The 27,217-nt window shown below is 50.8% G+C and overlaps 1 protein-coding gene across 1 annotated transcript; it reads right to left on the bottom strand.

Annotated features, from left to right (window-relative positions):
* Positions 1-5,673: 5,673 nt before the first annotated feature.
* Positions 5,674-20,786, bottom strand: SASH3 (SAM and SH3 domain containing 3). Its single transcript, XM_045793835.2, has 8 exons — positions 20,550-20,786; positions 13,765-13,860; positions 12,955-13,101; positions 11,366-11,507; positions 10,043-10,191; positions 9,683-9,892; positions 9,377-9,527; positions 5,674-8,817 (listed from the first exon to the last, which is right to left on the bottom strand). The coding sequence occupies exons 1-8, from the start codon at positions 20,604-20,606 to the stop codon at positions 8,627-8,629; spliced, it is 1,143 nt and encodes a 380-aa protein (XP_045649791.1). The 5' UTR covers positions 20,607-20,786; the 3' UTR covers positions 5,674-8,626.
* Between the last annotated feature and the right edge of the window lie 6,431 nt (positions 20,787-27,217).

Raw genomic sequence — 27,217 nt, forward strand, 5'->3', positions numbered from 1 at the left:
ATCACTTGGTATTCTTAGGCAATAGGTTTTAGAAATAGTATCAAAGGCTAAAACTGTGAATATCATGAGTTTTAAAGGATGCTAGCCCAACTCACAAAAAAGGGAGTCATTGTGAATTTCGTGTTTTGGATAAATATGAAGTGGGAATGGGAACTAGAAATCTGTATCTGTAAATTTTCAAATATCCTACAGGACATCAATGTAAGTGGGAAAACCTAGTATAATTAGTTTGGCCTAATTATTTTACAAATCAACACAAAATATGTTTTTACAATTTTATTTATTTTTTAAAAGATTTATTTATTTCAGAGAGCGAGAGCGAGAGCAAGCAGGGGGAGGGACAGCGGGAGAGGGAGAGAATCTCAAGCAGACTCCCCGCAGAGTGGGGGGCTCAGTCTCACTATCCTAAGATCATGACCTGAGCCGAAATCAAGGGTTCGATGGTTAACCTACTGAGCCACTGAGGTGTCCCTGTTTGTACAATTTCAATATATACACTGAGTTTCCAGGAATGCAACAACTGTGTAAATTGAGGGAAGATGGTATTTTATTTGGTTCAGAACTTTACCAAGAGTTGAGATTTTTGAAAATCATGTCACCAATGCAGTGCCATTCATGGATTTTTAAGTTGCCAGTGCAATGTACCTGTATTTGTCTTTCTTTGTAGCAATTGCATTCACAGTGGATCTGCATATATAAGTGGAAGCCTTTGACTGTTTTATTATATCTTTTAGTATAGTCTTACCCAGGCATTTGCATATTGAAATATATATTATCTCATAAACTTCCTTTTTTCCTCCTTTATATCAAATTAGTGTATTATATTACTATTCTGGAAATTATGTGTATAAGCAGGTTATATTACCTATGAAAGTCATTTCAGGGTGCAAAGGGCACATCACAAAATATTGTATCTACCGCAGGAGGACTGGGGCTGATAGGGTTGAAAACCACTATATTATATCAAAGGTCCCTTTCTTTTTTTTTTTTTAAGATTTTATTTATTTATTTGACAGAGAGAGACAGCAAGAGAGGGAACACAAGCAAGGGGAGTGGGAGAGGGAAAAGCAGGCCTCCCGCTGAGCAGGGAGCCTGGGATCATGACCTGAGCTGCAGGCAGATGCTTAACAGCTGAGCCACCCAGGCACCCCCCCAAAGGTCCCTTTCTACCTCTAAATATTTGGAAAACTCAGAAAATAAACAAACATCCCCCTCCCCTCACACCCTTCATGTGCTTTTTAATTTTAAAAACAACACATGCTCATTGTTGAAAATTGGGAAAGTATAGGAAAGTAAGATGATTTTAAAAATTACCCATAACTCATCACCAAGATATAATAACTGTGAATGTTCTGGTGTATTTCTTTCTAGTCTTTTATATATATATATATATATATATATCTTTTATATATATATATCATATATATATATATATATATATATATATATATATATATATATATATATATCTATCTATCTATCTATCTATCTATCTTAAGTAAACTCTACCCCCAACACGGGGCTTGAGCTCACAACTGTGAGATCAAGTCACATGCTCTATTGACTGAGCCAGCCAGGTGCCCCAGTGTGCACTGTATATTTTTAAACGTGACTGGAATTTGACTATAGAGTTTGTAATCCTGCTTTTTGTTTTCCTTAGCATTTTCCATATCATTAGAAATCATTTGAAAATACTTAATGATTCCATAACATATACATAACCCCCTATTGTCAGCCATGTAGGAGTTTCATTTTTCATTATTATAAATCATGTTGTGATGAACTTCTTTATATATAGGTAAATATATATCCTTTATATATAGGTATATCTGTGATTATTTCTAGGATAGATTTCTAGAAGTGGAATCATTAGAGTCAAATGGAGTGCTCTTTTAAAGGCTCTCAATAAATATGGCCAAATCGCTTTACCGAAAGCCTGTCACTGTTAGTCCTGCCAGCAGTGTATCAGAGAGCCTGCTTCAACACATCTCATTTAAACATTTGGTAATTTGATAGTTGTAAACTGGTATCTCGGTGTCACTTCATTTCTATTTCTTTTGTTAATAATGAGGTCAAACATTTTTTGCACCTCCCCTCTGCCTTATGTTTCTTGCCATTTGTGTTCTGTGAATTGGCTGTCCGAGCCCTTTCTTTTTCTTCTGGTGTTGGGGGGTTTTCTACTTAATTTGTAAACGAGAGCTTGGTGTTCACACTCTACTACAGGCCAGGAAATGAGGGGGCCTTGATTTAGAAGTGGTTTTACAACGTTGGGAACATGGTAGAATTACCTCCCTAACATTCTATGCCCCTTCATTTTCTTCAGGCCCCCCTCTCATTGCCCTTTCTGCTAGCCACTGCCCATCTTCAGCTACCTGGTTGTTCCAATGTGGCTAAAGGGTTATAGTTTTGTACCAAATTAGAGACAGGGTGATTGTCTCTGTTAAATGACATTGCTGGAAGGAACATGCTTGTATTTACTCTTGCTCTCTCACCAAATTAAATACTGTGACTTACCTGAGGTCACACAGACAATTACTGGTAGAACTGAGACCAGAACCCAGATGTCCTGACTCCCAGTCCAGAGAGCTTTCTGGGACAACTCAGACACAGACAGATAAAGAGGTTTGAATAACTCCAAGTATCTACTTGAGAGCCTATTTATTTATTTGACATTCAACAAGTACTTGTTGAAAACTGACTGTGTGCTAGGGTTAACTTCAGGAGAAATTGCATTGCTGACGCCATTCTCTTGTGAGTTAAGAACGAGCAATGATTTTAGGATTTTTTCTTTTACCATTTTGGATTAAGTTTACCAATGATCTCTCCATTTTAGGCATACAGAGAGCTGACTATATATAGTCAGTCTGATATGGGGGTGGTTGTTGGGTTTTTGTTTTAAACTTAAATCTCTTAAATATTTCCCCAGATCCCTGCACTTAGATTGAACTGATGGTGGGGTTTCTTTAGCACAGAAAGTCAGGAAGTTGCCTTGCCTGGTTCCCACAGTCAAGTTGGCTGTCCCTTTGTGAGGGCCATTGCCCTGGGCTCCTTCTGACGCTATCCCTGGCAGGTCCCACAGGCAATGGTATACAAATGCTATATTGGTAACTGAAGTTATAGGAAAAGGTGAAGCCTACATATCAAGTGCTATAGAATTCCATTTATTTAGGGCCTTCCTGGAGGAGGAGTCTTGGCTGAGTCTAGAAGGGAGGCAGTTCCTTCCCACTTGATTGTGTTGTTGGCTGAATAATATAGAATGTGGCCGACGTTGTGTGAGAAGCTAAGGTAGCCTCTATTGTGAAGGAGAGGTGGGAGAGCCACTTCTTTTCCCCAGCTGGGAAACCTCATACCTCATCCTGAATTTCCTGACTTAGGTGGGGGGAAGGTGTTGGACCTCACTGAGACTACAGTGATCAGTGCCCTTTTTTTCCTTTTAAAACCCTGTTTTTGCTTTTGTTTTAATGCCCTTGGTCTCTACTGGCCCCAACATGGCCTCCACTTATGTTAAAGACCTGGGTATGGGGGGTCTTTATGAGTGAGAGTTGGAAGCCACGGCTGGGGCTGGTGACGAACCACACTGCTGTTAGGGTGCTGTAGGGTTTGGTGGGTAGGAGAGAGAATTTGTGGAGTTGACAGCCTTCATTGGGGGGTTTTAGGGGAGCTGATCAGAACTTACCTGGGGAAGTGTAAGGAAAGCTTGTGAGAAATAGGAAGAGCAAGTTCATTCGATTGGGATGTGCTGATTCCCCCAGTTGCTTCCCTGATGGGCCAGGGAGGAGGAAGTTGCTCCTAATCTTGAATTGGGGAGGAGCTGGCTGGGCTCTTACTCTTTCTTCTTGAATCTGGCCTGTATCCTCTTCCTTCTGGTAGCCCATGGATGTCCAAGGGAATTGCCCGAAGTAAGTCTAACATTCAGGGCTGATCATCCTCTTGTGAATGGGGCAGATCCAGAGCTTCCCCCCACTCCTCAGGTGGGCTTTCTCTCCATCAACAGCCTCCCTGGGCACCAGAGCTGGCACCTTCTTCCCTGAATCTCAGCACCCTCTGGGAGCTTGGATATCAATTTGTCTCTAGGCTCTAGCATTTAGTCTGCAGACAAGCACATTTGGACACATGGCCTTTGTGCCTATTCTTGAGCTCAGTACCCTGGAGGTTACAAGAAAGTCAGAAGGCCACCATTTATTGTTACCTTGGGCCAGGAACTTTATATGCATGATCTCATTTGTATCTCTAGTGACCTAAAGAGGAAGGTATTATTAGATCATTTTTCTTTTTTAAATTTAATTTTTATTTTTTAATTAGTTTTTTATTGAGATATTATTAATATATAACATTGTGTACTTTTAGGGTGTGCAGTGTGTTGGCTTGATACATTTATATATTGCAGTATAGACTATTACTCTTATTTTACAGGAAAGAAATGTGTATGTATGTAATTACCCGAAGTCATGCAATTAGTAAGTGGTGGAGCCAGGATTTGAAGACACTTTAGTTTAACTCCAAAGCCTTTGCTTTTGGTCCCTACACAAACTAGGGGTTCAAGGTGAGATGGGCCTTGAAGGGAGTGAAATGGAGGGAGCAAGGTGATGTGGAGTTAGGGGATCAGGCACATTATTATTCATTAAGCATTAATTTTGTGCTGGACACTCTGATAAGTATTTTACATGCACTAGTTCATTCGATCTTTGTAACAACTGCATGGGGCTAGTACTATTATCCCCACCTTATTGATTTGGAAAGTGAGGCTCGAGGAGGTTAAGTGACTTGTCCAGGATGACCCAGCTAAGGGACAAAGCCAAGACTTGAACTCAGGTGGGCCCTGACTCTTAACTGCTAGGCTTTGCCTACCCAAGAGGGGCTGCCACCTGCTGTCCCCAGGACCTGGAGGGGCCCAAGGTCAGAGGAAGAGCCCCATTGCCCTCTTGGAAGTGCCCACTTCCACCCTTCCAAGGGGAGCTAGAGGCTACAGCTGCCTGGGCCTCTGACGTACTAGGCTAGGGGTGGGAGTACAGGGTCTCCAGCTGGGAAGACTCAGCCTCTTGGACTGTAGCCCTCGGTTTGCTGGGCTTAGGGGACCTCTTGGCATCTTCTAGATGTCCATGGGCTGGAGAAGAGGTTCCTGGCGGTCCTGCCTGGAGGAGGAGCTTCAGGCCATGGGCTGTAGCCTCAGCTGGCACTGCCTTTCTCATCCCTCAGGTCTTGGCCTGTAGAGTATATTTCCTTGTTGCCCCTCCTCACCTGCCCCTACCAAAGTCCTGTGGTCACTGGAGTCTTCAAGACTACCTACTTCAAGCCTATATCCAGCCTATAGACCCAACTGGGGCCCGATAGTTCTGAGACGCTCCCGCCCTCCTCCCTAGGCTGGGAGGGGAGTTCAAATCACTTTCTCAGTCTGACTTTTCTTTCTCTGATATTTTCCTTTCCCCAGCTAAGACCTAATAGATAGATATTACCCAAGGATTTTGAAAGGTTTAGGAATCTCCTCTGATAAGGTCTCCTTGCAGTATGTGAATTTTAAGTACTTTGGGCATTATTCACCCCCCACTCCCCACCTTTCCAGAAGACTGTGCCAAAAGACAGCAGGATAATGACTTCGCTACTGCCCCAGATTGGGGGCCAGCGGTTTGGGCCTATTTATTTATTTGGCTTTATTTTTTTTCAAAAGTTAAAATGTTGTTCCTTTTTTTTTTTTTTAAGATTTTATTTATTTATTTAACGGAGAGAGACAGCCAGCGAGAGAGGGAACACAGGCAGGGGGAGTGGGAGAGGAAGAAGCAGGCTTCCCAGTGGAGAAGCCTGTTGTGGGGCTCGATCCCATGACTCTGGGATCACGCCCTGAGCCGAAGGCAGATGCTTAACGACTGAGCCACCCAGGCGCCCCAAAATGTTGTTCCTTTTTAAATAGATATAGAATAATAGATACTTTTGCACTTCAAACAAAAGAAGAATATAGAAAGTGAGACCTTCTCTCCCTCACTCCCCCAGTGCCACCCCACTTGTCTCAGTGATAACCATTTGGTGCAGATCTTTCCAGTCTTTATTCTGTATGTTTTCCTTTTCTTAAATAAAAATGGAATCACCCTATAAATAATGTTTTAGTATTAGTTTTTCCCCCTTGATATAGCACAGACTTCTTTTACAACAAAAATGTTTGTACATTCTTTGTATAATTTTAAAATTTTTAATTAAACAATAAAAAATGATGAAGATTTTCCCTGTGTCATTAGATATTTTTCTACATCATGATTAATGGCTGCCTAGTATTGTGTGAATGAACTATCATGTATCTAACTAATTTCCCATTTGTGTTGTTTCCAATTTCTTAATCTTACAGACAAAGCTGTTGTATCTTTGTGCATATATCTATGTGCACTTGTGTGACTCTTCCTGCGTTTCAAATCCTGGGAGGGGAATGGTGGGGTCAAAGGGCGTCCAAGGCATGTTATGGAGGGTCAGATTGCCCGCGGAGGGCCGGGGGCCTCTGAAAGCTTGTTGGACTCCCTACTCAACTCCTTCAACCTGTCTGAGCTACAGTTTCCTCCTCTGTAAAATGGGAAGATGATGGTAGGTACCTCGGCGGGGTACTGTGAAGATTGAGAGCATAAATGCAAAGTGCTTGGTCTCTCAGTACCAGTGTTGGTGCCCACGAAGTGACAACAGTCAGTACCATTGGGACTTTGAGGATGGGCTTCTCCTTGTTTCTTTGGTGAGGATAATGCTTGCCGTTTCCTGCTGCCCACAGCCACTAAGGGCGATGGGATGACTGCAGCTGAGAACAAAGCCTGGAAGCAGAGTGGCCTTGTCTTTGCTCTGGGGGCAGCTCTCACTCCAGTTTGCCCTCCCTAGTGCAGTTAATGCCGGCAGAAACAAAGGAAGCCAGGGCTCTTTGTCACTGTCCCGCCTCCCCGGGCAGATGGTGTAGCTTCGGTGGGCACGAGGTGGGGCCCAAGAGGAGGTGGCCTCAGAGGGAAGGCCGCCGAATCCAAATCTCTCCCTTTTGGACCCTGGACAGCCCCAAGTGCTGGCTGTTCCACACTGCGGAGGTCCTTAAGGCTCTTATTAAGTAATCATTCTAGGAAGAGACCACTCTCAGACCCCAGCAAGGCCTGTGGCCCTGGGATCCTGTACTCTGAGGAGAACTGGTTAGTGGGAAGAGCAGAGACCATTAGCACTTCAAATTGGAGCTTTAGGTTGGCAGGATCAAGGGCAGTGGGCATCTTCAGGGAAGGGACAGATGTCCCTGAAAGGACAATGGAGGTCATTTTGCTGAGTCTGGCTTTGAAGGATACTGGTCTGACCTTCCCCCAACCCTCTCTCCTAGGAAAGATAACTGGAGACTTTAATTAGTTCTACCTATGTTTATTGCTGCGAACTTAGCCCCCTCCATCCCCTCATATTTACACCCAAATCCTTCCCCAAGCTAGCTTTTACCAAAGTTCCTCATAGTAGGTCCAGAAGTGTGTTTACTAAGCAGGCAGTCCTAGATGTAGTGGGCACTGTCCCCAGGCCATTTGGGCCCTGGGGAAGGGTCACTCTGCGAATTCAGGGCACAGACTTGGTACTGAGGTCAAGGGAGGCTCCCACCAACAGAGACGCTTCCTCCCCTTCTGGAGTCCAAGGTACATCAAAACATTTGCAAAGCCAAGTTGGAGTGGCGGACTCCCCAGTGTCAAGCTTCGTGCTTTCTTTGCTTGTAAGAACCCATACAGGTGGCCAAGTCTGAGCTCAGACTTGCATGTGACTTTCGTGGGGGCAGTTCTGTCCTTGGAAGCCAGATCTGACCATCTGCCATCAGCCTTCAGGGGAAGTGTCATTGGATGGGGCCAGGAGTGGAAGGGGAGAGTGCGAGTTGCATGAGGTCTGGGCATTGTTTTAAGCTGGGGGAAGCTGCAGCTTGCCTTGAGTTCTGTGGGGAGGTATGGAATGAATGAGTGGCAGGAGCCCCCTCAGCTCCCTCAGTAAACCCCACTGGTGTCCTGGGCCACAGGTAACAGGAGAGCAGACATTTAATGTCCCAGAATGTCAGAGCTGGCAAGGCCCCCAGCAGCATCCATTCTAATCACCACCAATTAGTGGCCAAACCTCCAAAAAAGTTAAGGAGAAGGAATGTGGGAAAGGTACATGTGGCTTTCTTCAAGCCTTGTTTGGGGAAATCTGTATCTACCCATGATCAGTTAGGGTCCTTTTAAAGGGCCAGCTTCCCTAGGGTTTTGAAACTGACCCGAAACACTGACTTGGCCCCCTTTTCAGGAGCAGCGTGACAGGGGAAAGTGGTGTGGGGGTGAGGAGGGTTTGGGGGCCTCGGTGGTGAGGGGCATGGGTAGGGTGTCCCCTCAGTGTCCCACTTGCTGTGGCTGGGAGCAGGTGGTGCCTGGAAGTTCTGTGCTGTCAGTAGCTGGGGGAGGGAGGGGGCTGGGCGGGTGGGATGTGCCCTTGGGTGGCTCCTCATCCACTCCAGCCAAGCCCATGGGGCCCTGGCTGGCCCCTGCAGCCCTGGGCGCTCCTAGGGGAGCGGGGCCAGGCTCAGCACCAGTCCTCCAGGGTCTGGGCCACCGTGGGAGGCCGGGTCCATCCCTGCAGTCTTTGCTGCTGGGGCCCAGCCTCGGCCTGTGCCGCCACCTCTGCCTCAAGGTGCTCCGGCCAGGGAGAGGCCGTGCAGCTGCTCCTCAGCGCCTGCCAGCTCTGCCTCATCTCGTCCGCTCTCCGAGCCCTCGAAGCAGCCCGAGTCTCGAGGAATGTCCACTTTGGGTTCAGACACTGTGTTTGCCACCGGCTCCTGGCTGCTTTCAGCGCCCTCTTCCACCTCCTCGCTGCCGGCTGCCGGGGCAAAGAAGGAGATGGACTATGGGAGGAGGGGGCTTGGGCCTTATGTGGGAGGGTGTTCGGAAGCCGCAGGGAGCCCCTGTGTGTGTGAGGGGGTAGGGACTCTGGGAAGTCCACTGTAGGCAGTCTCTCCCTCTGGACACAAACCACCCCCCCCCCGCGCCTCTCACCCTTTTGGGCTTAGAAACAAGTGGGAGCGGTTTCCAAGCCAGCAACCCCGCCCAGGAGCTCAAACTTCTTCAGCACCTAGCTAGGAGCAGGGAAACCTGCGCTGGATTACTGGCTCTACTATTACCTGGCTTGGAGGCCGTGAGTACCTTACCTTCTCTGGCCTTAAGTCTCCTCTTTGATCCCAAAGGGAGTTGGACCCGATCATCCCCAAGGCCCCTCTGTCTGCAAACTTTGCCTGAGACTGGAATTTGAGTGTGGAAAGTGCTTTTCCACTACAGAGGGGCGCTGGGGCTGAGTGTGGTCAGGGGGCTGGGCCGGGACAGGCCTCCCCTCCCTGGAATACCTGCAGGCACCACCCCACTCAGCTCCTAAACCCACTCACTGTCGTAGTCCAGCAGTAGCTCGGCGGCCGTGAGCAGCTTGGCCCGGTGCTGTGGGTCCATGATGTTCAGCTCATTGAGGTGTGTTTCTCGCAGCTCTTTGAAGTCCTCCAGTGTCTGGTAGCCATTGAGCAGCAGCGTGGACGTATGCTCCTGCGGGCAGAGGCAGACCACCAGTGTGGCCACTTACAAGCCACCCCAGCTTGGAATCCCTCCCTTCCCACATAGCTGGCCGGGCCCCAGCCGCCATCCCTGGGGCAAGTGTGCCTCCCTGGATCTTATACACCACTGCAGGTCCCGGCTCAAACCTCCAGGCCTATGCGCTCCAGCAGCTCATGCAGAGTCTTGGGCTTGGGCCTCTTGCCCTTGCTCTGTCGGCGACTGGGACGGGCGGGCCCCGCAGCCTCCTCAGGCAGCACATCCACATAGATGAACTTGAAAGATCCCAGCCTGCCATTGAGCAGGCCCAGCCACGTGCCCACAGGTGGCTTTTCAATGATCTGGATCACATCCCCTTTCTGTGGGAGGACAGAAGAGCAGAGTGGAGCAGGGGAGAGGAGAAGGGTATTCCCTTGGCTTCCATGGACTCCGTCCTACCTTGGCTCAGTACAGCCTCCTTTACGGGCACAGCTTGCCAGGCTCAGGAGAGGCCTAGACACCAACCTTACCTGCAGTTTCAGCGAGTCATGGTCGTAGGGACTGGGAGTGAAGTCGGTGTGGACTCGTGCTCTGCCACAGAAGGGCCCTGTGTACTGGGGGGCAGGTGGTTCCTCTCCAAAGCTGCCGGAGCCTGGGCTGGGGCTGCAGAGCTCACTGCCTGCAGGAGAGGGGCAGGGAGGAGGGTCACCTTTGTCCCAAGACAGCTGGGACAGTAGCCAGCAGGTACCTTCCATTGGCTGTGGCTAGAAATCCCAGGGCCACCCTGCAGGAGCACAGCTTCACCTTTGGGGCCTCAGACATGAAAACAGTTGACCATGGAAGGAGAAGTGGCTCACAGACTAAAGAATGAGCAAACTGGGAGGACCTCTAGAGACCAACTGGGTCCAATGAACAGATAAGGAAAACTGAAGCCAGAGAGGGCAACGAGAGTCTTAGACCTCTCACCTTATAACTGGTAACACTGGGGCCACTTGACTTGAGGTCTCCTGACTCCCAGTCCAGTGCTCTTGGAAGCCACCTTCCACCCGGGAAACCACACCCTAAGCTAGTATTTTACTTTCCGTACATAGTAAGACTCAGCATCCAGTTACAACATCACATGGAAACTTAGAAGAGCTCTTTCTCTCTGGGAAAGGCAGGATGAAGGGCATTATAAGTGGCTAGCAGTGGGGGCAGAGAGGTGTCTATGGAGCCAGAGAAAGAGCAGGGAACTTAGAACTAGCCTGAGGAGTGAGAAGGCCAGTGCCTCTGTGGGTCTACAGGTCAGAGCATACAGCCTCTCCTGGATGAGAGGCTGCTGGAACCTGTCCAACCCCATAGGCATCTAGAAGATGCCAAGTGGTGCCCTGAGCCCAGCAAACCAAGGGCTGCAGTCTAAGAGGCTGAGACTTCCCAGCTGGAGACCCTCTACCCCCACCCCTAGCCTGGGATGTCAGAGGCCTAGGTGACTGTAGCCTCTAGCTTCCCTTGGAAGGGCAGGGGTGGGCTACTCCAAGAGCACAGTGGGGCTCATCGTCTCCCTTGGGCCCCTCCAGGGCCTGGGGACAGCAAGTGGCGGCTCCTTCAGGGTAGACCTAAGTTCAAGGCTGGGTCATCTTGGGCAAGTGAAAATGTCCCTGAGCCTCAGTTTTCACGTCAATAAAGTGGGGGTAATAGTGCCAGCACCATGAAGTTACTGTGAAAATGTAACAGGAAGAGGGCTGGGAAAGTTCCCAAAAGGCAAACTGTAAAGGTTCATTTCTCTTACCTCCCTACCAGACAGCCACCTGCATGGCCCTAAGCCAGTCCTTTTCTCCAGACTCAGCAGATGTCCCCTTCCGTCCACTACTCACCTGTGGATGCCTGGCGGCTAAGTGCCGGGAGCTCACGCTCCTCCTGCTCAGAAAAGGCTAGTGCCATCTTCTCAGGGCTGGGGCTGTCCAGGCTGCAGTCCGGAGATGTCGGGGAGGCTGAGCCCTCCTCCAGAGTGTCTCCCTACAGGGGAGGGGAGGCAGGGAGCCCTGAGCAGCCTTGGCTGGGATGCCCATGGGGCAGCGCTGGGTGCAGAGGAAATGGACCTGGGCTCTCTGGAGGACTGGGGCCCGCCTCGAGCCCCAGCTCTGCCGCTCCTAGGCTGCACCTCACTGTCTGAGCCCAAGTTCCCGCTTCTGTGAAGTGGGAATGACCGTCCTCACCCCGCCGACCTCAGGTAGCGAGGCTCAATCGGGGTGCTGTGTGAATGTGCTCTGTGGGTGTAACGTACTGACGTCTGCGCAGAAAGGCTGCCGTGCCAGAGCCAGTGCTCCAAGCTGCTGCCAGGGCCCAGGCCAGCACGCAGGGGCACGGGCAAGGAACTGCCTTCCGCCGTACTCCTTCGGCCAGGCATGCCTGCCAGTTCATTGCATCCTTGCAGTGACCCTTGAAGGTAAGTGCTATGATCACCCCAAGTTAACAGAGCAGAAGTCATGGAGGAACATTCCCAAGGCCACACAGAAACCCACAACCGAGCTGGCCTGACTCCAGAGCTCCTCCGCCTCACCACACACCTCAGGGCGGTGGTAACCCTTTCACAATAGGCTCTCTAGGAATCAGAGCCCCGATTCCTAGCAGCTGCCAATTCCTGTGCTGTAAATACCCCCCCCTCGGTCGCTGACTGAGCAGCACCCCGTGGGGGCTGATTCCACCACACAGAGACTATAGAGGCAAATGACCTCAAGAGCACAGAAAGCAGTGAAAGGTAGTGTAAGAATCAGGAAATTGTGAGTTTTGAAGCTTGCCCATAGTCTCTTTATTTTCAATAGAATTTATTTAATTCTAAGCTTATAGAATGTAATTTTCAGTAATGGTTGGGTTTCACACCTGGCTCACAAAATTCCTGAAAGTTTGACCAATTGCTGTCCTCAGCGGGTAGGAGCTGGTACAAGCTGGCTCGGGCACCTTCCACAGGAGCCAGGAGCACAGGCGACTGGCTGTGTGACGTCAGCTACTTGCGCGGGCCTGCCCCACAGCTGTCTGTCCCACCCTCTCTCCCTGGGCCCAAGCCAGCCTTCTCTTTTCTCTCACCTCTTCCAATCCCGTCTTCCCAATCTCAGACGCTAGCTCCAAGCAAAACTTTGAGGTGGATGAATTTGCTTCAGGCAATTGCATCTCCCCTTCAAGCTCCACCCCCCCCACCACCACCAGGCCTGCCTTCCTAGGAAGCTTCTGTTACCTAGACTTTCATCCCTCCTCAGACCCCACCCCTGCTCCCTCAGGACTATGCCTTGCTGCCAGGTCCATGGCTGAGCCAGCTCTCCTGCCATATGACCTTCCTTCTGATATTGAATCAGGCCCTCAGGCCCAGTACCTGAGCTATGGCCGTCAAGGTGGACATGCTCACACCCAGCCAGAGCACCGCCTGTCCTCCCTGTCCCCCACCCCTCCCCTAGACCGCAGGCCTCACCATCTCTTCTGACAGCACCTTCACCATCATCTTGCCCATCTTCCTGTTCATGGTTCGGGAAATCACGGCCCTCCACTTTTTCCCCAGCTTTTTGCCACTCTTCCCAGCATCTTCTGCGGTAGGGACACCTGAGTCATCTTCTGGAATCTGTGACAACAAAGGAGGAGGTCCAGGATTTAGGGGCAGAAAGAGGCCTTCAGGTCCTGGCAGAGGATGAGGGGTGGGAATGAGAGGCCCCCATCCCCTTCCCTCCTAGCCCCAGTCCCACACTCAGCCCTATTAATTTGTAATTAATTTGACAATTACAGTTGACCCTTGAACAACGTGCGAGTTAGGGGCGCCAACTGCCTCCACCCCGAGCAGATGAAAATCCACCTATAACATTTGACTCCCCCAAAACTTAACTATTACTAGCCTACTGTTGACCAGCAGGCTTACTGATAACAGTGCATTAATACGTATTTTGTGTGTATACATACTATATTCTGTATTCTTACTATAAATAAGGTAGAGAAAAGAAAACGTTAAGAAAACTATAAGGAGGAGAAAATACATTTACAGTCCTGTACTGTATTTATTGAAAATAATCCGCATGTAAGTGGACCCGTGCTGTTCAAACCCATGTTGTTCAAGGGTCAACTGTAATCCATAATTGAAAACAATGTGGGTGATTTCTTGGGGCCCAGAATTTTGGCGGGTGGGAGGGTTGGCCTTCTGTATGTAAGCAGGCTTTCCTCCACAATCCCCAGATCTCCTCTTCCCCCACCCAGGGCCTGCAGCCAGATCCCCCTGGGAGGCTCTGCCACTCACATTATCATCCAGATTAAATTCCTTCTCGCTCACCACGGGGGAGCTGGGTTTGGATTTGGCAAAATCCTTGAAGCTGCTGGAGCGCTGAAGTGAGAGCTGGAAGAGGCAGAGGTGAGGCCGTCAGTAGCCAGGAAAATGGCTGGCGGAGTAAGGAGAGGGAGCGGTCCGCCCTCCTGGCACGTGCACCGCCCAAGGGACAAGGCAGCGCCACAGGTGGAGCATCAAGGTGTCCTTGGAACTACCAGGCTTCCTGCTCTTTTTCCGCTGAGAGGAGCCCCGACTGCGGGCTCCAGAGCAAGCTCTGGACCTCAGGAGTCTCCAACCTCAGCTGGGCCTCAGACAAAGACCACATGTCCACCAGCACCTGCAGTTTGATCCCCAGAATTCTGGAGGCAAGGACTAAATGAGTCTGAGCAAAAGCCTAGCTCCTACTAGAGACGTACCTCAGCACGACGATAGCTTCACCTTTAACGTAACAGAGCAGACCTTCCCCAACCCGCAGCCGCCTCTCTGCTCTGAACCTGAGGCAAACAAGGGGTCCCTGTCAGGCGATAGTGGTAAACACATTGAGGTCTCCAGTCTGATCTGTGTGTCCCCAGAAGAGCAAGGCAATTCCCCCAGGAGTCGGCAAGACTTGGCATTCTGCTTTCTGGAAACCCCCAGTAGAAGCCTATTAAGAGAAGGTGCCAACAGGTTTGGGACATAAATGATTGGAGCTCATTTAGTAAAAGAAAGTTGCTGTTTTTTCTTTCTTCATCTCGGCTTTTAACCTTAGCCACTAACGTGATGAGCTGGCTACTGCCGATGACGACGTGTGCCAGTGTTTGGACTTTTAAACCCGGCCGACTGTTTGCACTGATGAGACTGTTTTCAGGAAATGAGCTTTCTTAACTGTGTATGTGTGCGCATGGCAAGATAGCAGCCAGAAGCCAGGCCCGGGCAGGTAAGGGGTCAGGCTCTACACAAAAGAAGTAAGGCTGAGCCTGAATCTAGATCAACAGTCAAGACCAGAGACACACACAGGAACCAGGGTTCACAGATGGCCATACGGATAGAGCGGGATAGACTGCAGACACCAGAGATAAGGGCTTGAGGAACTGAAGCCCCAAACCCACACAAAGCTGAAAGTTTCACATCCTCTTTCCTATGAAGGGGGGTCCTATGACAACCCCCCAGGGTCGGGGCAATATCACCTGCCCCCCAACACACACACAATTGTCCCCAACTCCTGGAGACTACAGTGGGGACTCCTGGGGACTTTAGTTCTCTTGGTGGGTCTTGACCAAGGCAAGTCAGCAATCAGGGTCAGGGGCCACACCTTCTTAGAGTTTGCGGCAAGCTAGCAGACCAGCAACTAGGTCAGCAGTCAGGCCAAGCAGACACTACCACCACGAGTGCCTCCTGGACTGGACACCTACGGCCTCAGTCAGAAAGCCTCTTTTGTGCTGCACTGAGAAGCTAAAGAAGGGGAGGCCATGAGTGGGCATAGGCAGGGGAGAGCATGACCGTGGGGCAAACGCTCTGGTTCCCGTGCATCTCTTCCGTCCTCCTTCCTTGGTTTTCCCCGCCCACTATTCTTTCCTCTTTTTCCCCTTTTCTTTCCCCGTCTCTCCTCCACCTTTTGTTTATTTCCTCCTCTTGAATGGCTAGGATGCAGCTGCCTGGATAACTTCCTCCTCTTATTGCCTGGAAAAGAGGGAACAGAGAGAGGGTGGGCACCAGGCTGGCCTGGGCCCAAGGAGGGCAGGCTGAGCTGCTATTTATAGACTGACGGGACCTATTATGGCCTTTTCTTCACCGCCCCTCAGCTTGGTCTGCTGACTGGGAGGCTGAGAGTCGCCCCAGAAGCCCCAGGGACTGCAAACCTGGAAAGCATGCAGGAGGGTAGGCTCAGCAACGGAAGTGGGTTTTGTTGGGGAGAGTAAACTCACCACCAGGCCGTAGTTCTTTCCTTTTCCTGTCATTAATCTGCAGGCTGGGGGCCGGGAGGGAGGCCTTTGGCCCCACGGAGACCTTATGTCAGGGCCCCTGTGTCCCAGCTTTAGGTCAAAGTGGGAGGAAACAATCCAAAAGTACTGTGGGGGTGGTCCTGGGACTTGGGCCTTGCTGGCCACTCCTCAGCCCAAGGACATGGAAAGGACTAAACACGTGCTTCAGGTGACTAAGTGTGGGGACCAGCCAGCGTGGCCTTTTGCCCAGCCTACCTCCAACCTCGGGGTCAACCCCAAATATCCTGAAAGCCTTTGATGGCCCTGAAATGGTCCCCCTCCCAGGTATGAGGTGAAATCCTTGAGTCCCCTTGGATTTTCCATCTGGTTTCCCTTTGGGGCGAGGCCATCCTGGGGGTCCTGTGCAGGGCAGGAGGTAGTACCCTACACTGTCAGCCCCTTTTCCATGTCCAAGGGGAGTATGTGGGCCTCTTGGAAAGAGCTACTTTTCTGGCATCAGACATTGGTGAGTTCAACTCTGGGATGTGTGACTTTTGGGGAGTTATTTAACCTCCCGAGCCCTCAGTGTCTGTGAGCTGGCCGGTGGTCGCATCTTGGTTCTGCCATTGACCAGCTGTGTAAAGCGGTGAGAGTTCCTCAACTTCTCTGGGCTTCCATTTCCTCATGGCTAAAATGAGGACAAGGGCACCTACCTGGTTGGTTGCTGTGAGGATAGAAGGTGCTACTGCTAACACAGCAACCCCTCAGGGAATGTCCACGTGGGCTTAGCCTTTCCTCTCACCTCCTCCAGACTCTTACCCAGGGCGTGCCCCACCTGGAACACTCCACCCTTCTCTGTCAACCATAGTTTCTCCCTTCCTTCAAAATCCAATGGAACTGGAAACAGCCCACATGCCTACCAACAGTAGAATGGATACAGGAATTGTAGCAGTCATTGAAGGGAATAGTACATAGCAATGAACTTGGTACAGCTCTCCCTAACAATATGGACAAATCTCACAGATACACTGTCGAGCAGATGGGGCCAGCCACCAGAGTACATTATATGGTTCTTTGTACAGAAAGTTCAAAATCCGGCAAAACTAAGCTATGCCGTTGGAAGTCAGGATAGTGGTTACCCTTAGGAAAAGAGAACATGTAGTGACCAGCAGGGGCATGAAAGAAGCTTCTGGAGTGTTGGAAGTGCTTTTTTTTTTTTTTAAGTAAGCTCTATGCCCAACGTGGGGTTTGAACTCATGACCCTGAGATCAAGAGTTGCATGCTCTACTGACTAAACCAGCCAGGCGCCCCAAAAGTGCTTTGTTTCTTGATCTGGGTGTTGCCTATGAGGGAATGTTCACCTTATGGAAATTCACTGGGTAGAACACTTGTGATTTATGTACTTCTTTGGACAGATATTATATGTCCATAGAAAGACTTTCCAAATCCAGTTTCAAAGGTGCTGCCCCCTGTAGGAAGCCTCCCCTGATCACCCCCTCAGAGCCTCACGCTGGCCCCACATTGGCATCTTCTTCCCCTGCTTCCTAAGCAAGCTTGGCTTTTGCCAGGTGTCTCTGCAACTAGCCCCTCAGCCCCTTCAGCATACCAGTCATCTACCCGGCACCCTATGGGCTCCAGGCACTGGCCTGTGCATGTTTGGGAATCTGGTAAGAAAGGGGTTGAACACCTCTCATGTGCCCGGCACCCTGTCCACAGCTTCATGTGTGCCAGCTCACTCCAGCTCCACCACAGCCCCGTCTTAACATCCCTACCACCCAGCTGAGGAGCCTGAGACTCAGAAATGAAATGTCTGAGGCAGAGTTACACAGCGGGCAGCAGCAAGAGCAGGGGTTTGAACCCAGGTCTGTGACTCTGGAAGCCTGTGCGTGTTGCTATGCTCAGAGCTCACTAAGTTACCTCCCAGTATAGAAATGCATTGAGTGCAATGGAAACTGTGGGTGGTGTTTGGAGGGAGCTTCCAGGAGAGTGAGTGGGAGCATGGAGGAGGAAGGGCTCAAGAGGGCTTCAAGGAGGAGGAGGCACATTTAAGCTGGGCCATGCAAGGCAGCCAGGATTTCTCCAAGAGGAGCTGGGAAGGGTTTAAACAAGAATGAGAGTTAGAAACATTCTGAGCATAGTTGGTGTGTTGGGTGGAGCAGAAAAGTCCGTGGAAGGCCCTGGCCAGCCATGCCTAGGAACTTGGGCATTGGCCTGTGGGCAACGAGAAGCCACTGGAAATGCAATGTGTATGCTGGTGGGGGTGTCGTGTAGAGGGGTGCTTTCCTACTCATGGGTTGAGTCTCTTATGCTCATCAGATTCTTCTAGTGCTTCTGGGATCAGTAGGGGGACAGGAGAGTAGAGAGGGAGAAGGGGTTAAGACTCTGGAGACTGACAAGCCTTGGATCTGCAGCTTACTAGCTGTGTGAACTTGGGTAAGTCACTTCACCTCTCTGAGACTTGGGCATAAAACAGAGATAGAGGCAATATCTGCCCCTGCTTCACAAGGTTCTCATGAGAAGCCAACGAGCTAAGATAAGGGTAGAGTGCATGGCACCTGGCGGGACGAGTCCTCCCTTAGCACAGTCTCTTAGTGCCTTTAAGTCTCATTTCCTCCCCTTCAGGGCTGGGACTGAGGCTTGGTCTTCTTTGCAGCTCTCCCCGCGCCCGCCCACGCCTGCAGCATGCACTCTCGGGTGCACAGCATGCCCGCGACAGAGCACTCTCCTGTTTGTTTCAGGCCATCTACACAACCTCCTGAGATGGGCAGATCAAGAGCTAGCCTCCAAGATGAAGGAACCAAGGCCCCAAGAAGGTCAATGAACTGTCCAAGGTCCTACAGCTAGAACCTGTAGGATTTCAGCTCCACTTTCTTGCCCTCTGCCCAGCACATTCCCTTCTGGCAGGCCTGGGAGGAGGAGCAGGGGCAGGAGAGAGAGGCCTCACTTGCCTTTGTGCTTTCCCCTCCAGCACATCACCTCAGCCACTGAGAAGAAGGGACTCGCCTAAGGTCACGGTGCTGGAGCTGGGCTGCTGCCTCTGGTCCTGGGGAAGATGCTATCTCTACCTTCTGGAAGCTTGGCTTCTTCAAGGCCATTTCCATGGTATTGGGACTTGGAGAGTGGCTCTTGAGGCTGACCCAGGCCCAGGCAGGGGTGGGGCAGGGTTTGCCTGGATGATCTTCCCTAGAGGGACATGGACCTCAGAGTGCCACGCAGGCCTTGCTTCTCCTGGGAGAAGCCTGGGGGGAGAATCCCAGAGGCCTAGCCACCAAATACAGAATCCGGATAATAGAAGTCAGGGAAAAAGACAGGGACTTCCGGCTTCTGTGTGCCCCTGGGCACCTCCATCTGAAATGGCATAGGGTCCCAGTGTCAAAGCATCAGCTCTTTCTGAGGCTCTTTCCCCCAGCTCAGCTCCCCTGTGGTTTGGGGCCCAGCAATGTCTACAGCAGTCTCTGCTTCCCACCCCCATCAGCCAGAGAGCAAGGGGAAGTGGGACCTGCTCACCCAGGAGCAGCAGCCAATGGTAAGTCTGATGGGCCTAGCGCCAAGCAGGGCTTGGATGGGGGTGACGGAGAGTGTGTGAAGACTCGTGAATCTCTACCTTACTCTGCCCACCTCCCCTGCAACTTGGAGAAGCACCTGGGGTGGCGAGAGTACAGCCGGAAGTGGCAGCCACCCCAGGACCTGAGATGGGGCAGGATGTACACTCCAGTGCCCAGGGGCTCAGCCTTTCAGCTGGCTTGGCCTCCAATTGGGAGCTGCTCCCCTGACAAGGGGGCTCCCCTATAGGGCACCTGGGCTGAGCTCCTGGGGAAAACAGCAGGGCACAGTGAGGGACTGGAGGCCCCCCGAGTGTGGCTTGAGGCTAGGCCTAGGTCTCTTGAACCTGGTTCAGGCCTGCTTGGGGATGGTCCTAGGATCCCATTGGATGTGTGGAGTATAATTGCTGGTCGCTTGGGAGAGTTCTATAATCAAGTCAAACAATAAGTTTAGAAATCCTCAAATCCAACTGGAGAAACCTAGATCTGGCAGTCTTCAAGGAATCTTCTGGTCTGGCCTCTGCTCCAGGAAGAGGAATATTTCAACTGTCCATGACAGCTGCTTTTCCTCTTGGCCTTTAGAATCCCTCCACTAAACTTTTCCTCCTCAGCCCCTACTTCACATCTCACCAGCTTCATTTCTCATTCTTTACAAATAATTTCTCCCCACCTGGGAAGAACCTGTATGTTCCCTGCATCCCACTGCAGGTTTGGAGAGCTTTTTCCTGAGTCTAGAAATTACCTCGGGCCCCCTCTCCAGGTTGGCCACCTCTTCTGTGGGCCTGGAGAGCTGCAGCAGAGCTAAAGCAAATGGGCAGAGTCTGGCTATGGCCAGAGGGCAAGGGCCCCAGGAGCATCATGGCGCTTATCTGGGTGACCCAGCAGGGCCCTTTGAGTGAGATGGCTCCTGAGAGGCCGTGTTTGGGCAGAAGCAGTGGCAGGACCAGCGTAGGGGAGAGAGAATTAAGTACAGTCTTAGGATGCAATTCAAGAAGTGTATTTTGTGATTCTTGACTTCCAGTCTAGGATTCTAGCCCCTGATTTTAGATCTCTATCCCGTCATTATAGGGTTGAATTCTGTAACTCTAGATTTCTAAGGGTCTGTAACCCCAATTCTCTAGATTTTAAAAGTCTCTTCTGTACTTTTGTTACTCTAGTAACCTTTGGGCCCCTGTCCCATTGCCCTTGGGAGAATGGCTCTTGCCCACAGATCAAACGTCCGGCCTTTGGCTCTTCCCACTTCTAAGAGTCCCGGAGGGGGTGGGTTGAGAGAGCAGAGGGAAGGAAGAAGTGAGTTCCCAGAGATGCTCCTCACCTTTCTCTTCTGAGTAGGCTCCTTATCACTGGCGTTGGAGGGTTTGCGGCGCAACATGGTCCTCTACACGGGTGACACTCTGTCCCTGCAATCCTAGGTGTCGAGATGTCGAGGCCTCTTGCTCAGCCTCACCAGCACTGTCCAGGGGGCACGGCATGGACCGAGCCTCTAGCTGCCACTCTGAGTGCTGTAGTGGCAGCTTGGGGGTGCGGGCCATGGACACCCGGCGGCGGCAGCATACAGGAAGCCCTGCCACGTGACCTGCTCTTACAGCAATCGCAGCCCCTGCCGGCCCCTAGGGAGGAAGGAAGTCCCAACTTCAGTCTCCAGAGATTCTGATACAGACGGCTCTTAGGTTGAACAAGCAGAGAAAAGTCCCTACCCTGCCGTGTCATGTCAATCATCACCTGTCCTGCTCCGTCTCCTTGGAGGTGGCCGATCGGCTTGACATGATATGGCCTACTCAAGCCTCTTATCCTGCTGACCAGAAGCCAGAAGCCAGAAGCCAGAAGCTGGGCCATCGCTCCCTGCCCGTTAGGCCAATGCTCCTGGTCACCTTGCATCACCAAGCTCATCATGACCACCACTAACACCCCTCCAACCGTGACCCTGCAGTCATCCCCACCGTCATCAGCACACCTACAGCCATCATCACTCTAGCAAGCACCCTACAGCCAGCATCCTTGGCCGTCACCCCCATAGTCATCATCATTGCTGCTAGCACCCTCACAATCCGCCTCATGGTTGTCACCGTTATTCCAGCTAGTCACTCCCACAGTGATCTGACCCCTACAACCATCATCCCTACAGTCATCACCCTAACAGCCATCACGACATCCCTGCAGGGGTCACTAGGGCAGTCATCCCCAGTGCCATCACCACCACTTGCTAGAGCAGCCACCCCTCCAGTCAACACCCCTCAGCCATCCGCCTCTATCTGCCCACCACTGCTGTCATCGTCATGGCCATCTCGCTACAGCTATCATCCCCTCTGCCGCCAGCATGCCCATAGCCAGCCTTGCCAGAGCACTCATGCCTGGAGTGAAAACCCCTTGGTGCCCCCCCCCGCCTGTAGCCTGTATATTTATCATCACGACAGCCATCACCATGAAAAAGACAGGCTTTCGCAAGCAACTTCATACCACCAGCAAATGTCCCAGGCAAGAGGCATTTCTTAAACACGTGTGTGTTTTAGAATGTTCACTTCGTGGGTTATCTGTGGCAGATATTTTATTATTTTCAATGATCTTCTTATTATAGAAACAATTCATATTCATCACATATAATTTAGCAAACACAAATACACAAAAGAAGAAAATTTAAAAATTCTCCATTATTATACTATTTGGATAAATATCTTTTTCTATTTTTGAGCATTTAACTACTTCTCTCTCTCTCTCTCTCTCTATTTTACAAAAATCATACTGCATAGAAAGCAGATCCGTGGTTTGATGGGATGGGGGGGAGAGGTCAGAAAGGGCACAAAGACCTTTTTGGGGGTGGTAAATATGTTTGCTATCTTGGTTGCCATGATGGTTTCATGGATGTATACATATGTTGAAACAAATCATACATTTTAAAAAATGTGCAGTTTCTTGTGGGCCACTTGTACCTAAACAGAGCCATTTTAAAACTTTTAACAATTAAAAAAAGTCACACTTCACAAACTGTATTGATATCTGCTTGTCAAACTGAATACAGTATCATTGAGATTTTCTCATGCTATGAGATATTCTTCAACTATGCCATTCGTAATGGCTACCAAGCAGCCCATTGCATGAATGTACCATGATTATTTGAACAGGCCCCCACCGATGAACTTAGGTTGGCTTCATTTTTTTTTTACTCTTTGTGGAACATCCTTAAGGTAAATATTCACATCGATAATTTGTTCCTTTGGATAGATTTCCAGAAGGGGAATCCTGGGGTAAAAGGTGTGCATCTTTTTAAGGCTTTTCATTCTGTGGCACTTGTGAAATCCTGGGCTGGCCCTCCCCTGTTCCCAAGATGTTCTTGTGACTTCCTCCCCGCTGTCCCCCAGTCTGCCCCACGCCCTTTGACCATCCATCCGTCGGGGTGAGCTCAGGGAAGACAAGGTCCTTCTCCCCCAAGCTGAAACCATACTTCTTTGGCTCTGTCCTCCTCGACTGGCCAGGCCGGGGGCGCCAGCACCCCAGTTCACTCCTCCACGGGCCATGCTCCCCTCGCCGGCAACCGGGGGTGTGGGGGGGGGTGTGGGGGGGGTGTGGGGGGCAGGGCTCCCACTGCCCGGGCTTGGAGGCCTGGGAAAGAGTCCGCCCCGGTGGGGGACCCGGGGGGAGCAGCGGCGGGAGGGCGACCTCCCGGGGCGAGGGGAGGGCACAGGGCTGCAGGGGCTCAGGGCACTCGGGGCTCGGGCAGCGGGGGCAGTCGGAGCCGGAGCCCCTGCAGAACCTTCCGGGCCTGCGCCGCGACAGTGCGTCCGCGGGGCGGCGTGCAGGATGTGCACCGCTTCCTGTTTGCTCAGCCCCGGCCGCGAGCTGAGCTCACACAGTAACCGCAGAGCCTTCAAAGGCAGCCAGCTAACCAGGGTGCTGGGCGGCCGCCTCGCCTAGGCCTGGGAAAAGGCGGCAGGGGTGAAGGGGAACCCCTAGTGAAGTACAGCCACCTCCCCACCCAGGACAGAAGGGAGCGAGTGTGTTCAGCGCTGCCCTTCTGTCTCCATTTCAGATGTGCCTCCTCTGGTCAGCAGCTCCTCCCCACCCCCACTCTGGGGGTCCAGGGCTCCCCCATTTGGACTCGCCTTCCTCCAACTTTTCCCTCTCAGCGCATTGCCCTGGCCTGAGTCCCCTGAAGTCAGGCCCCAGCTGGTTAATGGGCCCTAAGCACCTTTTAAACAAGTTTCCCTTCTGGGCAACACATTAACATTTTATAGGTCACTGCCCAGGTACACAGAGCCCTCAGCTAAAGAGGTGGTCCAGATCAGCAGTGCAGCGAACAAGGCCACCTCAAACTTGATAACGGGCTGGCAGGCAGGACCTAGGAGGTAGCTCTGGGCAGAGCCTGTGCTAAGCACTTTGAAGAGACCCAAAATAAGTAGTTGTCAAAGTCCCTTGCACCTGGGAGCTTCTGTCTAGGCAGGCAGGCAAGCTTACGTTTGCCCAGCACATGTTCTTTGCCAAGCACTATGTTAATCCCAACACCACCCCTGAGGGAAGTAGTTTAAACTGGGATCATTATCGCAAAGATGTGCCCAGTATTAATGTGGGGCGGGAAAGCCTTGATTTAGCAGCAGTATTGCTATTGTGTGTTTTGGGGTAGGAGGTGCCACAGATAGGTGAGATCCGTCTGAAAGTTCAGAGGGTAGACAATAGGGCTGCCAGAGACACAAGGGTTATCGGTTATCTAGGCTGCATTCGCATAGAGCAGCCCCCCACACGCGCTCCTGAAGAGACTCTAATTTTGTAGAAGATCACGGGTGGGATATTTGGGGCAGTTGCGACCCAGATATGTATGAAAGTGTCCCTAACTCTCCGAATGGGTACAATCCTGATTTGAGAGAGTAAGAGTTTGGGTATCAAGGGTTATCTGTATTTGTATAAACCTCCCAAATGGTTCTTACTCTCACCTCTCCCAGCCACACGTGCACATCCCATGGAAAATAATACTCTGTTGCAGGTGGTGGGAGTGAAGAGAAAGGAGAGGGCACCTGGAAGTCTGATCCCATGCACAAAAGCTGAATAGCTAGGTGTGTGTGTGTGTGTGTGTGTGTGTGTGTGCGCGCAAGCACGCGCTCACGCAGGGATCTATAGGGGAGCCCAATCAACTTGGGGAATACTCAACACCTGTAATATTTGGCTTAGAAGGTTGGGGTGGGGACGCAAGTTGACTTTGAACAGCTGCCAGGTAGAGGAAGGGATGTATTCTGGGTGGCCAGGAGTGATGGGAAACAAAAACGGAAGGTTTGGGTTCCTTCCCAGGGAAGACATTTTCGAGATATATATATATATGTGTGTGTGTGTGTGTATATATATATATATATATTTTTTTTGAGGAAGATAAAGAGACAGAGAGTGAGGGGGAGGGGCAAAGGTAGGGAGAGAGAATCTTAAGCAGGCTCCACACTGGCTCAGGGCTCGAGGTGGGGCTTGATCTCACAATCCTGAGATCGTGACCTGAGCCAGTAGCAAGAGTCGGAGGCTTAACTGACCGAGCCACCCAGGCGCCTGGACATTTTTGATATTTAGATGGTACTTGTTCAGCCCTGGTTAAGTAGCAGAGCTTCCCGTCTCTGGAAATGTTCAAGCAGAGACTACACAGTCGCTTGGAAATACTTGGGCATTTCCGAGGTGAAGTCCAGTTTGGAAAGCCCAGTCCAGTAGCAGATTTCATGGTGATAATCTTAGGCAGGGAGGGTGAGAAGAGTAAAAGCGCAGTAGGAGAAAGGCAGAGGAGGGCGAAAACCTGGGCAGGAAGCACCCGTTCCTCAGGCACACAGTACATGCAGAGCGTTCAGCTCTAGGAGCACTGGGGAGTCCCTGGCAGCAGGGGCTGATGGGAGGGAAAGTCATCTCCGAATCTCTGAATCTCTGAACCCGTGATAAGGTCTTCGTTTAAAAACAAAGAACACCTGCAGGCAGCTGTGGCAATGACCGCAAAGAAGAGGCTGGGCTTTTGTGCTCAGATAAAAACGCACTCACTACTCACTGCAGGGCCTTTCTATGGGAGACTGGGAGCAGCAGGCTGCTCAGCCTAAGACTGTGTCTCGGGGTTACAGGGACAAAGGTCTCTGAGCAGTCTGGGGGACAATTGTCTAGGGAAGAGGAAGAGCCGGGAGACACCTCCCAGAAATGGGGTCAGGTAGAACTGCATTCAAATCACCATATATCACTTACAGGCTGCGCGACCTTGGGCAATGAGCTCTTGTGGAGACAGTGATAAAGTGGGGAGCGTGTGTGTGTGTGTGTGTGTGTGTGTGTGTGTGTGTGTAAGTAACCGGAGTTGCCCAGGTGACATGTTAGAGAGAATGCTGTCAGTCCCGTGCACAGCTCATGCAAAATGCTTGGAACCTGGTGGGGGGGCTCTATCAGTTCACTCCAGGCTCCACCTACAGTGTCTTCTCTTGCCTTGGCACCTGCTTCTCCGTCTCATCTGGACCCCATCTGCATCTCTGCTACATGACTCTGGCCCATATCCTGTGTGTGTCCACCTTGCCAAGGGCAGGGTCCCTCAGTCCAAGCTATTCTAGAACATAGAAGGTGTGACAAGCAAGAGAATCTAGAACTACTCGGGACCAATGGGAGGGAAATTAGCTTTTCAGCTTCATGGCCTTGCTATGGACCACTGAGGTTTTCTCAACCACCCATCCTACCCTACTGGAGCTGCTTGCTCAGTTCCTGTTTCACAAAGAAACGAGGAAGTAAGGAGGTGGGCCAGCCTGAGGGCAAGGGCTGGCTGGGCGTGGTTGGGGAGCGCCTCCCACTTCCAGCTGAGAGAGCCTTGGAGGGCAGGGATGGACCCAGAGGAAACAGTTGCTATAGATTCTTTCATATTTCCATATATTTTTTGGCACCAGGAGCGCCCAACCACTGATTTGAGGAAGTGCGCAGTGAGTTGGTGAAATTCACTGCTGACGTGGTTTAGCTGGGTGAAGGCGGTGAGCTCCACCCCTTCCGTGGTCCCACCTCATGAAGCACTGGAGCCAGCTGGCTGGCAAATGAGAGGGGACCAGCTTAGTTATAATTTTAAAAATGAACCATTTAGACTGTGTAGATACACGTAAGTAAGTGTGTATGTATGATCTCACCCAGGCTCTTTCCTATTCCAAAAAAGATTTAAAGCATCGAAAAATGTAACTCAATCCCATCATTACCACTGTTCCCACGGCTGTGAGACTGGCAACAGGTCTCCTTCGGCTTCAGTCGGCTTCTTAGAGGCAGTAGGAAGTGACAGAAGAACACGCTGAAAGCAAGAGAGGAGCCAGCACAGTTGAGTCAGGATGCTGGGGATTTAATCCTCGCTTTGGCCCCAAGGGCTGTGTGACCCTGGGCAAGTCCCTCCTTCTTCTGGGCTGTTGTTGCATTTCCCCATCCGTACATCAAAGGGAGGAAACCCGCTTTTTCTTAGTTTTGTTTGTTTTGTTTTGTTTTTGTTTTTGTTTTGGTCATGGAGGTCCTAGTCCAGGCTGGCTATGGGATTTGTGGGACCTGGTACAAAGTGAAAATGTACGGCCCCTTGTTCAAAAATTTTTTAAAATTTCAAGGTGGTGACAGTGGAACACAGGGTTCTTCTTTTTTTTAAGATTTTATTTATTTATTTATTTGAGAGAGAGCGAGCATGAGCAGGGTGGGGAGAAGTGCAGAGAAAGAGGGACAAGCAGACTCCCCACTGAGCAGGGAGCCTGACGCCATGTGGGGCTCGATCAGAAGGCAGCCACTTAACTGACTGCGCCACCCAGGCACCCCTGTACAGGACAGGGCTCTTCTAAGCACAAGGCCCTGCGTGACTGCACAGGTCGATCACCCAGAAGCTGGCCCTGCAACTACTTTCAATGCAATTTTATGGGAAGCCCATGCAGCCTGCTTTTGGCTGGAGCTCTGCTTTTCATGGTAGTCTTTGTGGCATTTCTAAGGAACCTCGGGCTCTTAGGAAGCATAGCTGAAAAAACACAAATTAGATACTTGGTCAAA

This window comes from Ursus americanus, chromosome X (genome assembly GCF_024610735.1).
Source record: "Ursus americanus isolate L20-20 chromosome X, mUrsAme1.1.p, whole genome shotgun sequence".
Taxonomy (NCBI): Eukaryota; Metazoa; Chordata; class Mammalia; order Carnivora; family Ursidae; genus Ursus; species Ursus americanus.

What these genes read in the sequence shown, in the direction of transcription:
- SASH3 (XM_045793835.2), bottom strand. Translation starts at nt 20,606, where the DNA reads ATGTTGCGCCGCAAACCCTCCAACGCCAGTGATAAGGAGCCTACTCAG. An exon ending in ATGACTCGCTGAAACTGCAG is followed by an intron (nt 9,893 to 10,042) that starts GTAAGGTTGGTG and finishes GTCCTCCCACAG; the next exon opens with AAAGGGGATGTGATCCAGAT. An exon ending in TGGAGCGCATAGGCCTGGAG is followed by an intron (nt 9,528 to 9,682) that starts GTTTGAGCCGGG and finishes CTCTGCCCGCAG; the next exon opens with GAGCATACGTCCACGCTGCT.